The 15,993-nt window shown below is 40.2% G+C and overlaps 2 protein-coding genes across 6 annotated transcripts in view; one reads left to right on the top strand and one right to left on the bottom strand.

The window, feature by feature from the left end:
* The first annotated feature begins 1,273 nt into the window (after window positions 1-1,273).
* CCNE2 (cyclin E2) lies at window positions 1,274-15,551 on the top strand. 2 transcript variants are annotated; one of them, XM_020968702.2, is made up of 12 exons: window positions 1,274-1,529; window positions 2,828-2,867; window positions 2,960-3,056; window positions 3,147-3,203; window positions 4,224-4,375; window positions 6,398-6,533; window positions 8,674-8,820; window positions 10,297-10,392; window positions 11,188-11,322; window positions 12,294-12,405; window positions 13,435-13,592; window positions 14,158-15,551. In XM_020968702.2, exons 1-12 carry the CDS (start codon window positions 1,385-1,387, stop codon window positions 14,269-14,271), a joined length of 1,389 nt encoding a protein of 462 aa, XP_020824361.1. In that variant the 5' UTR covers window positions 1,274-1,384; the 3' UTR covers window positions 14,272-15,551. The 2 variants fall into 2 exon arrangements, with proteins under 2 accessions (XP_020824361.1, XP_020824378.1); XM_020968719.2 differs by lacking the exon at window positions 1,274-1,529 and adding an exon at window positions 1,692-1,762.
* Window positions 12,915-15,993, bottom strand: part of INTS8 (integrator complex subunit 8) — a 53,668-nt gene continuing 50,589 nt past the window's right edge. For 3 of the 4 annotated variants that reach the window (XM_020968672.2, XM_020968685.2, XM_020968690.2), the window contains 2 exons: window positions 15,544-15,681; window positions 12,915-13,539 (listed from right to left, as the gene is read on the bottom strand). In XM_020968672.2, the coding sequence (XP_020824331.1) occupies window positions 15,565-15,681 (117 nt within the window). In that variant the 3' untranslated portion in view covers window positions 12,915-13,539; window positions 15,544-15,564. Of the gene's footprint in view, window positions 13,630-15,543; window positions 15,682-15,993 lie in introns of all 4 variants that reach the window. The other variant, XM_020968676.2, reaches the window with a different exon arrangement.

Genomic DNA, 15,993 nt, shown 5'->3' with positions numbered 1-15,993 from the left:
CTGATTTCTTGTATGTTTTGTCTAAGTGGATAGCTTTTCCTTGCAATCCATTCAAAGACTTCTGCATGCTCCCCCTACACCCCAGTTCTCCCCCTCCCCCTCTGTGTCTGCGTATCCTTCTCCTCTCCCTAGGAAGGAGGTGAAGCCCCGCCAGGCCGCAGAGAAGGCATCCCGAACAAATGAAGCCGTGCCCCTTCCATGCGGCCGGAGCTGGTCCCGCTTCTCTGCCCCGCACGCCCGACCTCAACAGCTCGAGCTCTGCCGGGAAAGATAAACCCTTCTCCCTCCTCCGGCCAGAGTCCAGGCCCGCACGCTCGGGGCCAGCGCTTAGCTCCAGCTTAGTCCAGTCTAAGGAAACTGAAAGTCGACGTGTCCCGAGGGTCGGTCCCACATACCTTCAGGGGAAGGGTGGGGCAATCAGGCCAAAGACAGGAAGAGACAGGAGGGTGCAGGGGGTGCCACTCGTCTTCCATCGATAGGAAGGCGCTGGGCGGGCTGTCCCGCAGAACCTCCGGCGGCTCCTGCCCGCGCAGGGGCTCACGCGGGAAGCTCCAAGGCGGGCTCGCCGCAGCGGTGGCGGGCCCAGAGAAGGGGGCGGGCACTACACGTGGTCCGGACCTGTGCCTAGTTCGCCCCCCTAGGCTAGCGGCGGAAGACCAACCCTCTCCCCTACCCCTCCCGCACGTCCCGCAGACGAAAGCCGGGGTTCTTCTGGGAACCCCGACGAGCCTGAACCCGCATGGCAGTAGGAAGGAAGCACAGAGACGGCGCTCGCGCTTCCAGCACCAGGCCTCCGAGGTGGACTGGGGGATTGGAGGAGGAGAGGTGAGGGCCCAGGACAGAGGCGGAAAATGGGGAGATACGTCTTAGTCCAGGAGCGGGGACAAAGGGCAAGGTCCGTGACCAGGCCCTGCCCTCCTACCGACCTCCCTCTTTCTCTGACACGAAGTCCAAGAGCCGCGTCTGTGGCTGCACAGGGCTGCGGGGCCAGCTGAGGACATGCCACCACGCCGGCTTCGGCCCGGCAGCCTCGGCACTGTTTACATTCTGCAGCAGCTCCACGTTGTAGTGCCGTTGTCGCATCCCATTGGTCAGAGGGGCAGCCCTGGCCCCGCCCCTTTCGTGAAGGGGCGGAGCCAGCGCCTGTGCCGGGAGCTGAGGAAAGGAGCAGCCGCCGGCCGCTGCCACCTCCTGCTCCTCTTCCGCTGCTGCCGCCGCCCGTATGGCCCCGGCGTCTCACCTTTCGGGTTTGACGGGTGTCACCTCTCCGACCAGCCTATCCGCTTCTTCCCCCACCTCCTCATAGCCTCCTTACAGTTGCCACACCCTCGAGTCAGGCCCCGTCCCCGAGGGCGGAGGGGCGGGAGGAGAGTCGTGGCGGGAGATGCCGGGGCCGGAGAGGAGAGACGAGAAAGGAGTCTCTTCTTCAGCTCCCTTGTTCCCCCCAGAGCCTAGGGTCTGGGCCCCGCGGCCTGCGGCCGCCGGCACCCTTCGCGTAGAGGAAAAGGACCAGGCGAGGCGGGAGCCAGGTGGGGCTCGCGCCGGTTGGGTAGCGGCTCGCGCCGCAGGACGCCCGCGCGCCGGGCGGGGCGGGCGGGGCTGGCGAGCGGCGCGGGCCGAGGCGGGGGAGGGGAACAGGCGCTGTCCAGGGGTGTCAGTCTCAGGCGCATGCGTATGGGGCGGTGCTGGCTCCGAGGTATATATAGGGTTGGCGCCGGCGCCAGCTGAGAGCGGATCTGCAGCCGGGCTGATGGTGGAGCAGGTAATGGGGCCTGGGGGCTGGGGACTCGGGGACCCCCCCGCTGAGCGGAGCTCATATCCATCCTATCTGGTCGGGTTCCTTCCCGCGGGCGGGAGCCCGAGCCGGGAAGAGGGATTCAGGAAGGCTCAGCCTGGGAGGGACGGCTGCGTGTCACGAACCTGGGGTCACCCCGGGACCCTGTTGCCCGAGGGCGGGCGGGCAGAGCTGCGTGGGGTGCCCAGGGTAGCTGGAGCCCAGGGGGTGTCAGCCCAGAGAGAATGGAGCCTCCTGCCTGCTTTGGGGTCAGGATGGGGGAAGGGGCAGGCAGGGCAGGATTTGCCCAGCTTTGGTATGGGGAAACTTCTTGTTTGAAGATAGCCCATTCTTACTCCCAGTTTCCCAAGCGGGGGCTTGGGAGGGAAAGGACTGGCTGCCCCCTCCCTGCCCGAGGGCGGAGAGGAAGGGAAGTGAGGAGGCTGAAGGACACGACCCGAGCCTCAGTTCCCTCCCCCTCTGGCTTCCCCGCCACTGCCGCTCTCCAAATTGGCGCGGAACCGGCTTCCCCAGAGTTTTGGCTCTCCACCCCCACCCCCACCTCCCACCCCCCCCATCCCCCGACCTCCACACCCAGCCCTAGTGCAGACGGGTCAGGATCCTGGGCACCTAGCACCTAGGGGCCAGGGACTCGGGGAGCTCCGGCTGCTGCTGCCTCCAAGGAGGGGTAGAAGGCTAAGGTGCCTAAGTCTCCCTCCTTTCCCCCCGCATGGGAATGGGGGTCGTGCAGAGGGGAGACCTGTTTGGGGAATTTACTTCGGGCCTCCCTCTGTGGGATAATCTATATAAATAGTCATTTGGATTTTGTAAGTCTGCATAATATGTATTTCAGAGTTCTTGTACTTCATCTGGTGGTGGATAGAAAAGCATGCTCTCCCCCTTTCCTCCCCAGTAAATTAATTTGGAAAATCTAGAATAAATAATGATGGGACAACCAAAATGACTATCTCCCCACTTCACTAATGACTCTGGTTTATGGAACACACATCTAACTAACCATGTGCTTGACTATTTTTCCCCTTCCTTCTCCAGAAGCTTCGAAGAACCCAAAGAAAAAAATGTCAAGAAGAAGGTAATATTTTGTGTAATCTATATGAGAGTGCTTGTTGTTCAACAGCAGATCTTTTTTTTATTCTTTCCCTTCTTTTTGTTTACCATTTGTAGTAGCCGACTGCAAGCTAAGCAGCAGCCACAGACCAGTCAAACAGATTCCCCCCCGGAAACTCAATTCCTTCAAGCCAAAAAAAGGAAAACAGCTCAGGTAAGTCGAGAAGCTCAGAAAAGTTACAAGAACACTTGATGTTATCGTTTTGGGACTTCAATTTACTACTGGTTGTTTTTTATATTCTAGGATGTAAAGAAAAGAAAAGAGGAGACTGTGGCCAAGAGACAGCAATATGAAATTAGGGTAAGGCAAGACTGGGTAAAAGCAGGGTGGATTAGTGAAAGCCACTTAAGGCCATGGGTGGAAGATTTTGAGGGGTATTGCTTCACAATAGAAAAGGTCCATGTGATATTTTTTACCTTGAAATGCCGCCTAGAGGTTCAGCTTGGCGTCTGGGTGATTTAGGATATATGAGCCTGACTATTACAACTGCAGAGTACAGAGTAAGTCAGTCTTCTAGCAGCTGGTTCCTCTTTGTAAATCCCTCCCCCTTGGAGTGGTCTGGCCAGTCCAGGGCCCGCCTAATCCTTTCCGATATACAGCTCTTTGTTCACTTCATGACTGTACCAGTGTTCTACTGACTACAACCTGGATAGCCTGGCATTTGGGTCCAACATCCAGAACCTCAAGTTTTTTACTGGAACCTTATTATCCCTTCTCTTATACTTTGCCATGAAGGGGATCCTGGAGCCAAGGCTCTATACTTTTACACTGCTCCCCTTGAACACATTCTTTTGGAAAACAGCACTTATTACTTCTCAGTCATTTTCAGTGTTTTAAGTTTCCCAGTTAAATAGTATAAATTGACTCATGAAGCAGGTATAAGTAAAATGTGAGAATCTTATTTTCAGAAGGCACCCTTGTTGGTATAGCTGTGGTGAGGAAAATGTAAATTTTTGTAAGTCTAGAAATTTGGCATTCTAAAACTACATTTCCCATGCTCCCTCCTCTACCTGTTTCCATTTAATTAGCTCTGTGGTGACTCCACTTTTGGCCTTCTTATTTTCTGCTTCAGGTTTCTGCTAGTTGCAAAGATTTGATCCTTTGACCATATTTTGTCATCTTGACACTTAGGAACTAAATAAATACTCTGTATAACTTACATGTCATCTTAAATACTTGATTTCTAAAAATCAGATTGCTTGATACATAGGTGCTTTTACAATCATAAGTTTCATTTCTAAAAATTATAAACAGATCTTTTTTACTATTGAATAAAATAGATCATCAATAAACTAAATTTTTATTTTCTTTAAATGACAGAATTGCTGGCCATCTGTGTTATCTGGGGGTATCACTCCTTGCATTATTATTGAAACACCACACAAAGAAACTGTCACCAGTGACTTCTCCAGATTTACTAATTATAGGTTTAAAAACCTTTTCATAAATCCTTCACCTCTGCCTGACCTAAGGTAAGTTATTTTCAATACTTTTCTAAAATGGATGGAAAACCTAAAATATTTATAATTTAAGTTAATGTTGCTACTGATTTATTGCTATTTTACTGTCATCCTGAAAGGCCAACCTAAAAATTAAACACAAGTACTCTTCAATTAAAAGTTATACACATATATATGTATATACATATATATTTATAAAACACATTTATATTTTTAAAAAATTATCATGTTAGTGCCTCCAAGTGGCCTAAAAAATAGGACCATGAACTTAAAGACTCAAGAACATCTAAATTTCAATTCTGGCTAAGAGAGTTAGTACTTATGTGATCCTGGGCAAGTTACAATCTCTCAGGCCTAATATCCACATCTCTAAAAAAGAGATTATAATACTTGTAGAACTTATTCCACAGGATTGTTGAGGGAACCAAATATATAAATGGAAAAGATCTGAAAACTTTTAAAAGTCTATTATTAGAAGAATGAATGAATACTGCAAAACCAACTTTTAAGAGGCTCAAACAACTATCAATAATCAAAAATCCCCTTTCACTGTAAAAACCTCCTAACTGATCTCCCTATCTAGTCTCCCCTTTTATACTCTTCACGAAGTTATCAATACAATACAGAGATCACCTGACCTTTATCCATCTCTAAGTCTGATCTTATAATCATGTCAATTCACTGTTCACAAACTTTTAGTGGCTTCTTTAGTCAGTAAGCATTTACCTATGTGCCAACCATTGTGCTAGGTGCTGTGGATACAAAGAAAGGCAAAATCATGGTCCCTATGTTCTAATATGGGGGAAACAAATGATTATATATCTGCAAGATACATACAATGTACATCTAGTGTAAATGGAAAATAATTTCAGAGGGAAAATACTAGCAGCTGGGGACCAGGTAAGGCTTTCTACAAAAGGTGGGATTTGACCTCAATCTTGTGGGATGCCAGAGAAGCTGTGGGGACTGTAAGGAGGGGAGTATTCTAGGCACCCAGGGCAGCCAGGGAAAATGCTCAAGTTGGGAGATGAGTATTATGTGTGAGGAACAGCAAGAAAGCCAGTGTCATTCATGTGGAAGGAAGTTAAATCCAAGAAGAATAGGAAGGTGTCAGGTTGTTAAGGACTTAACAAGTCTTACAGGATTTTATATTTGATCCTGGAGGTAACAGGGAGCCATTGGAGTTTAAATAGATGGCAGCAGGTAACATGGTGACACAGGGGATTTAGGAAGATCTCTTTGGTAGCTGAGTGATGGACTAGAGTAGGAGGAGACTTGAGGCAGGGAGTCCAACCATAACACTATTGCAACAGTGCAGATGGGAGGTAATGAGAAAGGATCTGAAGCAGGGTAGCAGCGGTGAAGACAGAAATAACATTTGGTCACAGAGTGGAAAGGTGAGGTGAGTGTGAATGACAAGTTGAAGATGATACTGTGGATATGAATGAGCCTTTATGTAGCTTTGTTGGATAAAAGAAAAAACTCCTTAGTCTGCATGCTGTTACACTAGCTCCAGCCTACCTTTCTGTCCTTATTTCAAATTACTTCACATAATGTAATTGGACAACTACCTGTTTTGTACAAGATGACCTCCATTAATTGTTTTAATGGTCTCTCATGGCTAAAATACATTCATTCTCTATCTTTGTCAAACTCCTTTCTCAAAGGCTAACCTTATGTTCTACCTTTTTTAATGAAATCTACAATGATGTACCTCTATCCCCTTTCCCACTGTTCTAGCTTAAGTTAAGTTTTCCTAAAACTCTTTGTCTGGATCCCTTCTCATCAGTTTACTAGTACTAATGTACATATATATTGTGTCCCTCCCTAGTAGTTCTTAACATCTTTTAAGGATGGGAACTGTTTATTCATGTAGCCCCAGTTCCTAAGCTTAGACTTTGTGCAAGCCATCCTATTCAATGTTTGAATTTAATTGTAAAAGCCATATACCTTAATTTAATAGATCCCTCAATAGAAATGAAGTACATTTTTGCCCAACAAAACTGTATATCATATTCTTTTTCTCTTTCATAGTTGGGGATGTTCTAAGGATGTCTGGTTTAATATGTTAAAAAAGGAGACCAAATATGTTCATGACAAACATTTTGAAATGCTACACTCTGACTTAGAACCACAGATGAGGTCAATACTTCTGGACTGGCTTTTAGAGGTGAGTTCAACTATTTTTGCTTTGTTTCAAAAACTAAAAATCAAAATTTCCCATACTCATCCATGTAAATTTCTTAAAGCAGAAATTAGGCTAGTGATTTTTTTAAAAAAAATTTATCTGCTTCAGTCTTTGTGTTATTTGCAGTTGATGGCATGACTAAAACCGGAAACTAGCCCTATGTCAATTGCCACATATGCTTAGAGAGAGATAATTTAAAAGAACGGGTTTAAAGAATTTAAAAGGAGTCTAGGTTGAAATGCTATCTATGACTCACTTATTAACTTAACTTGGGCTATAGTTTCTGCATCTGTGAAATGATAATACCCTACCTATTATATAAAGGTTCTGTGAAGAAAATACCTTGTATACCTCAAAGTAGGGCCGCTTAGGTGGCCCAATGGATAGAACACTGGGGTTGGAATCGGGAAGACATTTTCTTGGGTTCAAATCTGGTCTCAACACTTTTACTAGCTGTGTTGCTCTGGGCAAGTCATTTAACCCTGTTTGCCTCAGTTCCTTATCTGAACAATGAGCTGGAGAAGGAAATGGCAAACCACTCAGTATCCTTGCCAAGAAAATCCCAAATGGAGTCACAAAGAGTTGCACGTGGCTGAAGTGACTCAACAATATACCTTAAAGTAATAAAGAACTATGAGCTTTTATTCTGCAGCATTAAGGAGCTGAGTTATAACTGTATTATAGACGGCATTAACCAGCTTGATCACTAAATAGGATCCTCAACTTTCTTAAGTAAAAATGAAAGAACCAAGCAGGGAGACTGAAGATATAATTTCTGCATTCCTAAACTATGCCAAGGAATCCTAACATACCCATGCATTTGGGGGAAATAAAAAGTCTGACTGAACAATTCCTAAACCCCCAGGTTCAGGGTAGTGAGGTTCCTTGGAGAAGACCACGGTCTCTGAAGAAAAAAGGCAGGATAGCTAGAGTTCTGAATGTCCTTGTAGGATAGGCCTGTGATCTTAAACTTTTCTGGATTTCATTTAACAGCATACTCCAGAAATATACCCTTAACCTTGCCTCTCACCACCTCTGGGGGAAAAAAAAACCCAGACCCTTAAGTCTACCCCTGTTAGAATAATCACTTTAAATTGGAAAGCCACCTGTATAGTTAGGCAATAGCCAAGTACCACCAGTAGACCCTAAGGTACAAAGAATAAAAGATGATTCTTTGAACCAAACCTCCTACTGCTCAGCAGAGGTGGTGGACTACAGGTACAGAATGAGGCACACATTTTCAAACATGACCAGTGTGCTGACAAGTTCTGAGTGTTCTCTAGGGAAGAGGAGGCCCATTGGCGATGGAAAAAGAGACAGCATTAACAAAGCTTTCTTTAAAAGCACGTAAGAGTTAAAGGAAAGGTACATGTAATTGTCTTAGGTGTCCCTTAGATGCACCAGTGTCTCAGAAATATAATCTCACTGATCAGAGAACAGATGCTTCACCTAACTACTTGTGTCTCATCTCTGCCTCCCTAAATCTTCTGCAAGGACACCACCCAGGATGCAAAAAGGTCTTCCTCTAATTAGCAGTTTTTAAAGTTGTATAACAGACTCTCTTGGCAGTCAAGTGAAGCATATGAACTCCCTGGAAGAATGTTTTTAAATGAGTAAAATACATAGTATTAAAAAGGAAACTAGTTCTACTGAAAAATTTTTTTCCCCATCTGAGTTTACAGATCTCTCCAAATCTAGCCACAGACTCAGGTTAAGAAACCCATATTCCAGGGACCTACTTGAATATCAATGTCTCACAAGGGCTAACTACATTATTATCCCCCTTAATACAAGTGGTCCCCTTCCTTTTTCAGTCATATAGTTGTGATAACTTTAGGGAGGAACTGACCCAAGTATTCATAACTTTCTATAAACTGTATGGAAGTAAAATTGGAGATAAAGTAGTTTTGCAAATTGGCACCTCCACTTAGTAGTTTGGGGAGAAGAAATAAACCCACTCATTCTAGTAGCAACTAACAACTTTAAAAAATTTGCCCAAGGTAATTTTTAAAAATCTAGCTTTAAAAATAAAAGTGCTTAATTTAACTTCTAGTATGTCTAGAATTACTTTTCACTTTGAAGAAACCTAAAGAATAATTTAAATGTCTTAATTCCTCTTTAGGTATGTGAAGTATATACACTTCACAGGGAAACATTTTATCTTGCTCAAGACTTTTTTGATAGATTTATGTTGACACAAAAGGATATAAACAAAAATATGCTTCAGCTCATTGGTATTACCTCATTATTCATTGCTTCAAAACTTGAGGTAAGTGATGATTTCTGAAATACATTTTTAATGGAAGAAGTAGCAAATGCTTTTCACTTAGACTTTTAACACGTGTACTTGATTAGAATGTTAAATGTTTAATACTCTATAGCACCTTTGTTTTGGAAGTTCCATAGTGATTCTGCATCAATACATTTGTTCCCATAATAACATCAAAGAAATATTAAGTTCAGATACTACATACAATCTGTGTTTCAAAAATGGCACTGCATATATCACTAAAGGTAGACGATGTCTTGAGTCAAAGTAATTTATCATCACTAAATTGTGTCCAATGTATGAGATTTGATAATATTTTTCAAACTCATCTATTACTATATAATTTTTGACCATACCATCCTATCCTTTCTCTGAAATCTGTTTTTCAAAAAAACTATGGTGTGTCCCCAACTGTAACTGGCTTTTCCTTCTAACTCAAAGAGTAGTGACTTCCTCTCAAGATTACCTTTCAATGTTTCCCTCATTTTTGTTTTGGTAGCCAATTCCTTCATATTGTCAGGATGAGATCCAGAATGACATTTCCTTTGTTCTTCAAAAGGTGTAGGGAAGGGTAATCTCAAAGGCTAATCAAGAATTCGTGAGCAGTTCTGCTTTTAATAGGAACTCTAGCAGATGTTTAGATCTCTAGCTCACCATATTACCCTTATATTTTACATCTGCATGTGATTATAAGGTCGTAAGTTAGTACTGCCCCCCTGCCTGGATATTGTTTCATGTTTAATACTGTTACTATCCCCTGAATTAGGATAACATGTTGTTATTATGTGGTTTATGTCTTACCTGCAATACAGTCCCATTGTAGGGACTGGTGCCAAGCTTTTCATCCTAAATTACACTTTTGCTCATGTCACTCCATTATTTTTGGGATCAGGAACAAATGCTTCCATCTGAATTTAAGGTTCTAAGTGATTTAGTCCCAATCTCTTACCCTGGTACTTTCCCTTTACATCTTATAAGTACATATTTTACAGTAGTTAAATATGCTGGACCCCAGATGCATTCACAACATAATGCCTTTTGCTCATGCTATTCATTCCTTCTCAACAAAGCATAGGGTTTATTAAAACCCTTTATTTTAACCAAGGTCTCTTACCAGCCTACTTGTTCCTCCCCCAAGTTCCAAACTCTTAATTCCAAGATCATTCCTCATTCAGATGTAGTTACTCAAATCTTGACTCATCATTCACTTGTACCTCTGACTCCACTTTTACATTCTATCTTGCATTATATACATAACTAATCCTATGAAGGCATGAACTATTTTTTATTCATTTTGCTGTCTTTCTATCCACTTCCACCAGCCACTCTTTAGCCTTCAATAAATGTGAAGATTTATAACTTATCTGTGAAGTTGTCCTCAATGATAATATATTTAGTGCACAGCTGACTTGAGTAATGCTTTTATATTCTTTCACTATGAGCTCTTATTTAAAATACAAAATTTCATCTTTAAAGGAAATCTATGCTCCTAAATTACAAGAATTTGCTTATGTCACGGATGGTGCTTGCAGTGAAGATGATATCCTGGGGATGGAACTCATTATATTAAAGGTAATTAAGATAAATTTTCATTATTTCTAAGGGTCAATTAAATGCTAAGTGCATTGTCAATCACTTCATTATATGATTATACTAGGCTGGTTCATTTTCATAATCTAGCCCTAGCTGGTAATGGCTTTGTTTCATTGTGGATATCACAATGTGCTTAGATTATAAACCCCAAGAAACCAAGAACTTTATTTATCTCAGCTTCGTTATCTCTCCATATACTCTACACTGTACAAAATAAGCAATGTGTGCCAAATATACGAATGAATAGTCAGTGACCACATAATGGCTAATTCAAAACTGTCATTAAGAACATTTTAAATGATGAGTAAGCCAGATTAGAGATAGTCAAGAAAAATTGGAGAAATGAGAATGAGTATCAGGATCAAAGAGCTTCAGTGCAAATGACACTGGCTAGTAGCTAACAGGACTAGGGAATGGTTGTTTTGGCTATTTAAATTCTGATTTTCCAGAACCAGAGATTATGATAAATATTTCAAAGCATCCATTTATCAACACACTTCAGGAAACAGGAAGTTGGGCCACAGAAACTTAACTGATGTCAAGAAGTGAGCTGAAATCAATCTGATTCTTAAAATATGTTAGAGGCAGTATAGTATTGTGGAAAGGACAAGGAGTATGGAAATGGGGTTTAGATTTTTCTCAGTTACTCACACTAGGTAGTTTCCTCATCTAAAATGAAAGGATGGACTAGATGATATTTAAAGGCCTTCTGAAAGACCCAATAATATGAATTTGTCTTTGTTATAATATAGAACTTAAAACTTCTGTTAACAGGCTTTAAAGTGGGAACTCTGTCCAGTAACAGTCATTGCCTGGCTGAATGTCTTTCTTCAAGTCGATGCTCTAAAAGATGTTCCTAAAGTACTCCTACCTCAGTATTCCCAGGAAAAGTTTGTTCAAATAGCCCAGGTATAAAAGTTTTTAATGGATTTATATTAGCATTACTACCTATGTTTTTCATGTTGAATAAAGCATACTGAATTGAATCCACCAAAAAAAACTATTTCCTATTTTCCCCACTTGTGTTTCCAGAGAACTTCAGAGAGTATTGTGCTTAAAATGAATAAAACTGCTCTTAAAACTCCCATGAACATACTTCCCCTAAAAAAGAAAAGATGAGAGTGCTTAAGGTGCAGGGCAGCTAGCTGGTGCAGTGGATAGAGCACCAGCCCTGGATTCAGGAGGACCTGAGTTCAAATCCGGCCTCAGACATGTAACACTTACTAGCTGTGTAACCCTGGGCAAGTCACTTAACCCCACTGCCTAACCAAAAAGCAAAAAAAAAAAATTCTTTTTAAAAATCTGGTTAAAAAAATTTAAGTGGGCTAAAAGAGATCTAGTGGTAATTCTGATTATTTTCTGTAGAAATTTAACCTTAACTTATAAATAACTTTATGTGGCACTTCAACATCCCATAAAAGACCTGTGACTTTTGGGTGTGTGTAACTCCTTATTACCTGACCCCTCTATATCTATACTATTTTCATTAGTTATGATGGGTGAAAAGTAACCTGGTCAAGAAATAGTTTGCCATTACATTTGTCCTTCTGTAGTCTTTCCAGATTGGCAGGCCCTCCAAGAGCTTGCAACCATGCTGGCCAGATCTGGGAACCCAGGTGAAGGTTTGATATTAGAATCATGAAATTAAATTATTACTATTATAATAAAATCTACTTTAAAAATTAAATATGAAATAAAACCTTATGTATACCATTGACCAGTACCAAATCTTAGTGTTTTGACAGAAGTGGAAGGGTAAGAGGTAGGACATTTCTGTCACCACTTTTCCCCCTAACATACTGTTACAGCCTTCATACAAGCATATAATTATAATCTTCACTTCCCAAGCTGATCATAATTAACTATTTTTCCTTGGATAGCTCCTGGATCTGTGTATTCTCTCCATTGATTCATTAGAATTCCAGTATAGGATATTGGCTGCAGCTGCTTTATGCCATTTTACCTCTATTGAAGTTGTTAAGAAAGCTTCAGGTAAGACATTCTCCTACTTGACTTCTTTATACAATACAATAACTCATGCTATTAAATTATAAAAATTTAACCTAAAGTCTAATTGTTGAGGGACAATACTTTCACTTTTGATTTGAGTGAAATTTTCTAATCTGATCATGAAATCATAGATTTAGAGCTTCAATGGTTCTTAGAAAGACTTCTAGTCCTACTCTTTCATTTTGTAGATGAGGAAACTGAGGCCTAGGAAGTATAAAGTTCATGGTCACACAAAGTAAGAAGGGCCTAAATAGGGATTTTGAACCCAGGTGCCTAACTCCGAATTCTGTGTACTCTCTTACTGGATGCTATTTCCCTTATTTTCACATAAAAATCCATATATAAAAGAAAGTTTAAGCTCAAATGGAAATTTTAATTCGTTACAAATAGAGTAAAGAAGTAGTCACTGTTTTATCTGAACAGACTTTTGTCTGCTGCAACACTCACTCTGTAGTTTTGCTATGAGATGAATAAAAATTTATATTCTGAGAAACAGTACAGATATGAAAATTTATTTGTATGTTATGCTGAAAACTTGGCTTGCACTTTGAAAACTAGCCAGTTGTCTTTAGATGTTTTTAACTGTAATTAGTCTAAATCTCTGACATGTCTCAGTCATGATTCCAAGGCATACAAAGCAGCAATACAAAATGAGTATATTGTCTAGACGTGGCTAACATAAAATCAGTTGCCATTACTAAAATCTAAAAGTTGATCACATAAACTGCCGCTAATGTTGCTAACCATCACCTCCCAATTCACATTTAGATATTGGCATAATACCACAGGCAAGATGAATAAACAGTATCTTTTTCTTTCCAAATACAGTGAGATACAGAGAGATATAGACATTAAACTTGGGGATCAAATAATAAGGCAGAGAAGGGGAAGAAAGCTCATATATCTTAAGTTCCAGAAGATGAGGCAAAGCATCACACACACAAACGTATATTTTAAAGGAAAAACTGTTTTTCTGTAATGTGAACTATACATTTTCCTTTTGATCCACAGGTTTAGAGTGGGACAACATTTCAGAATGTGTAGAATGGATGGTACCTTTTGCCAGAGTAGTGAAGGGTGGTCCTCCGGTGAAATTGAAGGTTTTTAAGAAGATTTCTGTAGAAGACAGACACAATATCCAGACACACACAAATTACTTGGCTATGCTGGTATGACTTTGCTTTCTTTGGGGTTTGAAAAGATAATCTGAAATTTAAATCATTTTGGATAATTTATTATCCAAATAAAGAACATTATTCACCTAGTTTTTATCTTAGCATATCACAAAATGCAAATTGATACTGCTAGACCAAACTTATAATTAATTTAACATGGCTAGGGAAATAGGAAATTGAGCTAATTCTTATCCAGAACATTGGATAAGTGTACCACACTACTATTGTCATTATTTCAAAATGAATATAATGATATACTCAGTTTGACCTGCTTCCTATCCAGAAGGTACCTCAGGATTTTACAGTTACACGTCATTATGCAATTAATTAGAAAAGCTGGTAAGGACAATTAAGATTAAGAAGAATGCTTAATACATTTGTGCAAACTTTAACAGGCAGCTGAACATAAAAGGCAGAGTACTATTGAGCTTTGGAAACATGACCAAAGAGAGTTATAGTTGGCCAATGCTTGAAAGAGAAAATTTGAGAGAGAATAAATTTGACAATTCTGTTGCTAAAATGATTTGTATTGACAATAGATCTTTCTTTTTCAAAACAGGAGGAAGTCAATTATGTGTCAGCTTTCACAAAAGTAGGACAGTTATCACCAGTGTGCAGTGGAGGCATCATGACACCACCGAAGAGCACAGAAAAATCCCCAGGAAAACACTAAAAGACAAAGTTAACTGACAACATGCTGAGTGGATTTGTCCTTACTTGGCAGTAGAATATCATATTCTTTTTGGAGTACTGAAACAGCTAAAACACAATTTTATTAATAGTGCTAACCAACTGAGAATTACACTGCCATGAACAAGTTAAAAGCCTATCCATTCATTCACAATTGGGATAACCATAGTTCAAATTTTAGCTGTCAAGAAAACAGCAGAACTAGTTTACAAACATTAGTATTTCATTTCCAGGGTGAGTACAGATCCAGGAACTATGTAGTCAGATATAATTTTTACCATAGCTACATTTTTGGGACTTGTGCAACAAAGTTCATTCTGATAAATTAGGAATGTTACTGTTTGAGATATTTTGGACTAGATGAGTGCTACTTTTAAATTGTACTCTGGAAGTTCAAGAACTCATTTGATTGGTGCTATTCAGTTAATTCTTGAAAAAAACTTCTTGACTGTTTACAAAGGTTTAATAAGATAAAATTTTCATTACAGCTGCAATAGCATTCTGCTCCAAAATACACAAACTTTTGTGAATTTTAGGAAGATTAATATAATCTTTGGGTAAAACTAAAGAAGATAAAACAAGAAAAAGGTTGGCTTTTCTAAACTTCAGATTTAGCAAATAGCTGTGCACATCTTAATCAGAGCTTTGTTTAATATACAGGTTGCTTTATATAAAACCTTTGTATATTATCACAATGATTTTAATAGGGAAAATTTTTATATGAAAAATAGCTTTATGAAATATCAAAGAAAATATGCCCTTTAAGGTACGTTTTTTAAAAGTTGTAAAGACTAAAGTCATTTATGTTCAGAAAATTTAGGGTTCCCCTCAAAAAATACATTATGAATAAAAAGACAATGTGGAGAGAGATGATTTAAAGTAGAAACGGCTAAAGCAAAAAAAAAGGTGTATGTACAGTGGCTTCTAGAAAACTTACTAGAAAAATAATGTAAGAACTCAAAATGGGGCACTCAAGAACCTGGTATATAAAGAGAAATTTCTGTATAAATATCAGCATCTAAGCAATTGGACTTCATCAGAAAAAAAATTACACTAGATTATTTCTGCTACTTGATCTGTGAAATCTTTTCTTCTTTTGAAGAAACTGCACTAGGTTAGTTTTTTTCCCCTTAAAATGTTTCAGTGCATTGTGTGAGGAAAACACCACCACTTATTTGTACATATATTGTATAAATGTAATATTTTAATACTGTTTATTTTAAACTTTGTTTAAAAAAAATAAAGTTAATCATACTTTTTGAATGAGAACATTTCTTTAAAAGTAAAGTTTTGCCATTGCTTGGAGAAATTTCTTCTTTCTTCTCTGGGCTGCAAGCTGTAATACTTCTTCAGGATTACTCATATTCAGTTCTGTCTGTCCAATGGCTTTTATCTTTCAAAACAGGATAGTTTTGAAAATTATATATATGTTAAAATAGTGCTACACTATACTAAAATATGACAATTTTCCAGTTTAATCTGTATGATAACATAATGGATCTTGGTTCCCACCCCACCTCATCCCTAGATCATTTATCTCCTTTTATTCTCTATCCTCATAGTGTATTTAGCAACATAATGGAATGGAAAGGAAGACTTTTTTTTCCATTTGGGTTTTTTCTGGAGTGAGGCAATTGGGGTTAAGTGACTTGCCCAGGGTCACACAACTAGTAAGTGTCAAATGTCTAGTCTGAGATGGGATTTG

This window comes from Phascolarctos cinereus, unplaced genomic scaffold, assembly GCF_003287225.1.
Source record: "Phascolarctos cinereus isolate Bilbo 61053 unplaced genomic scaffold, phaCin_HiC Scaffold_4;HRSCAF=312, whole genome shotgun sequence".
Taxonomy (NCBI): Eukaryota; Metazoa; Chordata; class Mammalia; order Diprotodontia; family Phascolarctidae; genus Phascolarctos; species Phascolarctos cinereus.
The sequence above is the reverse complement of the archived record's forward strand: the minus strand, read 5'-3'. Positions and strand labels throughout refer to the sequence as shown.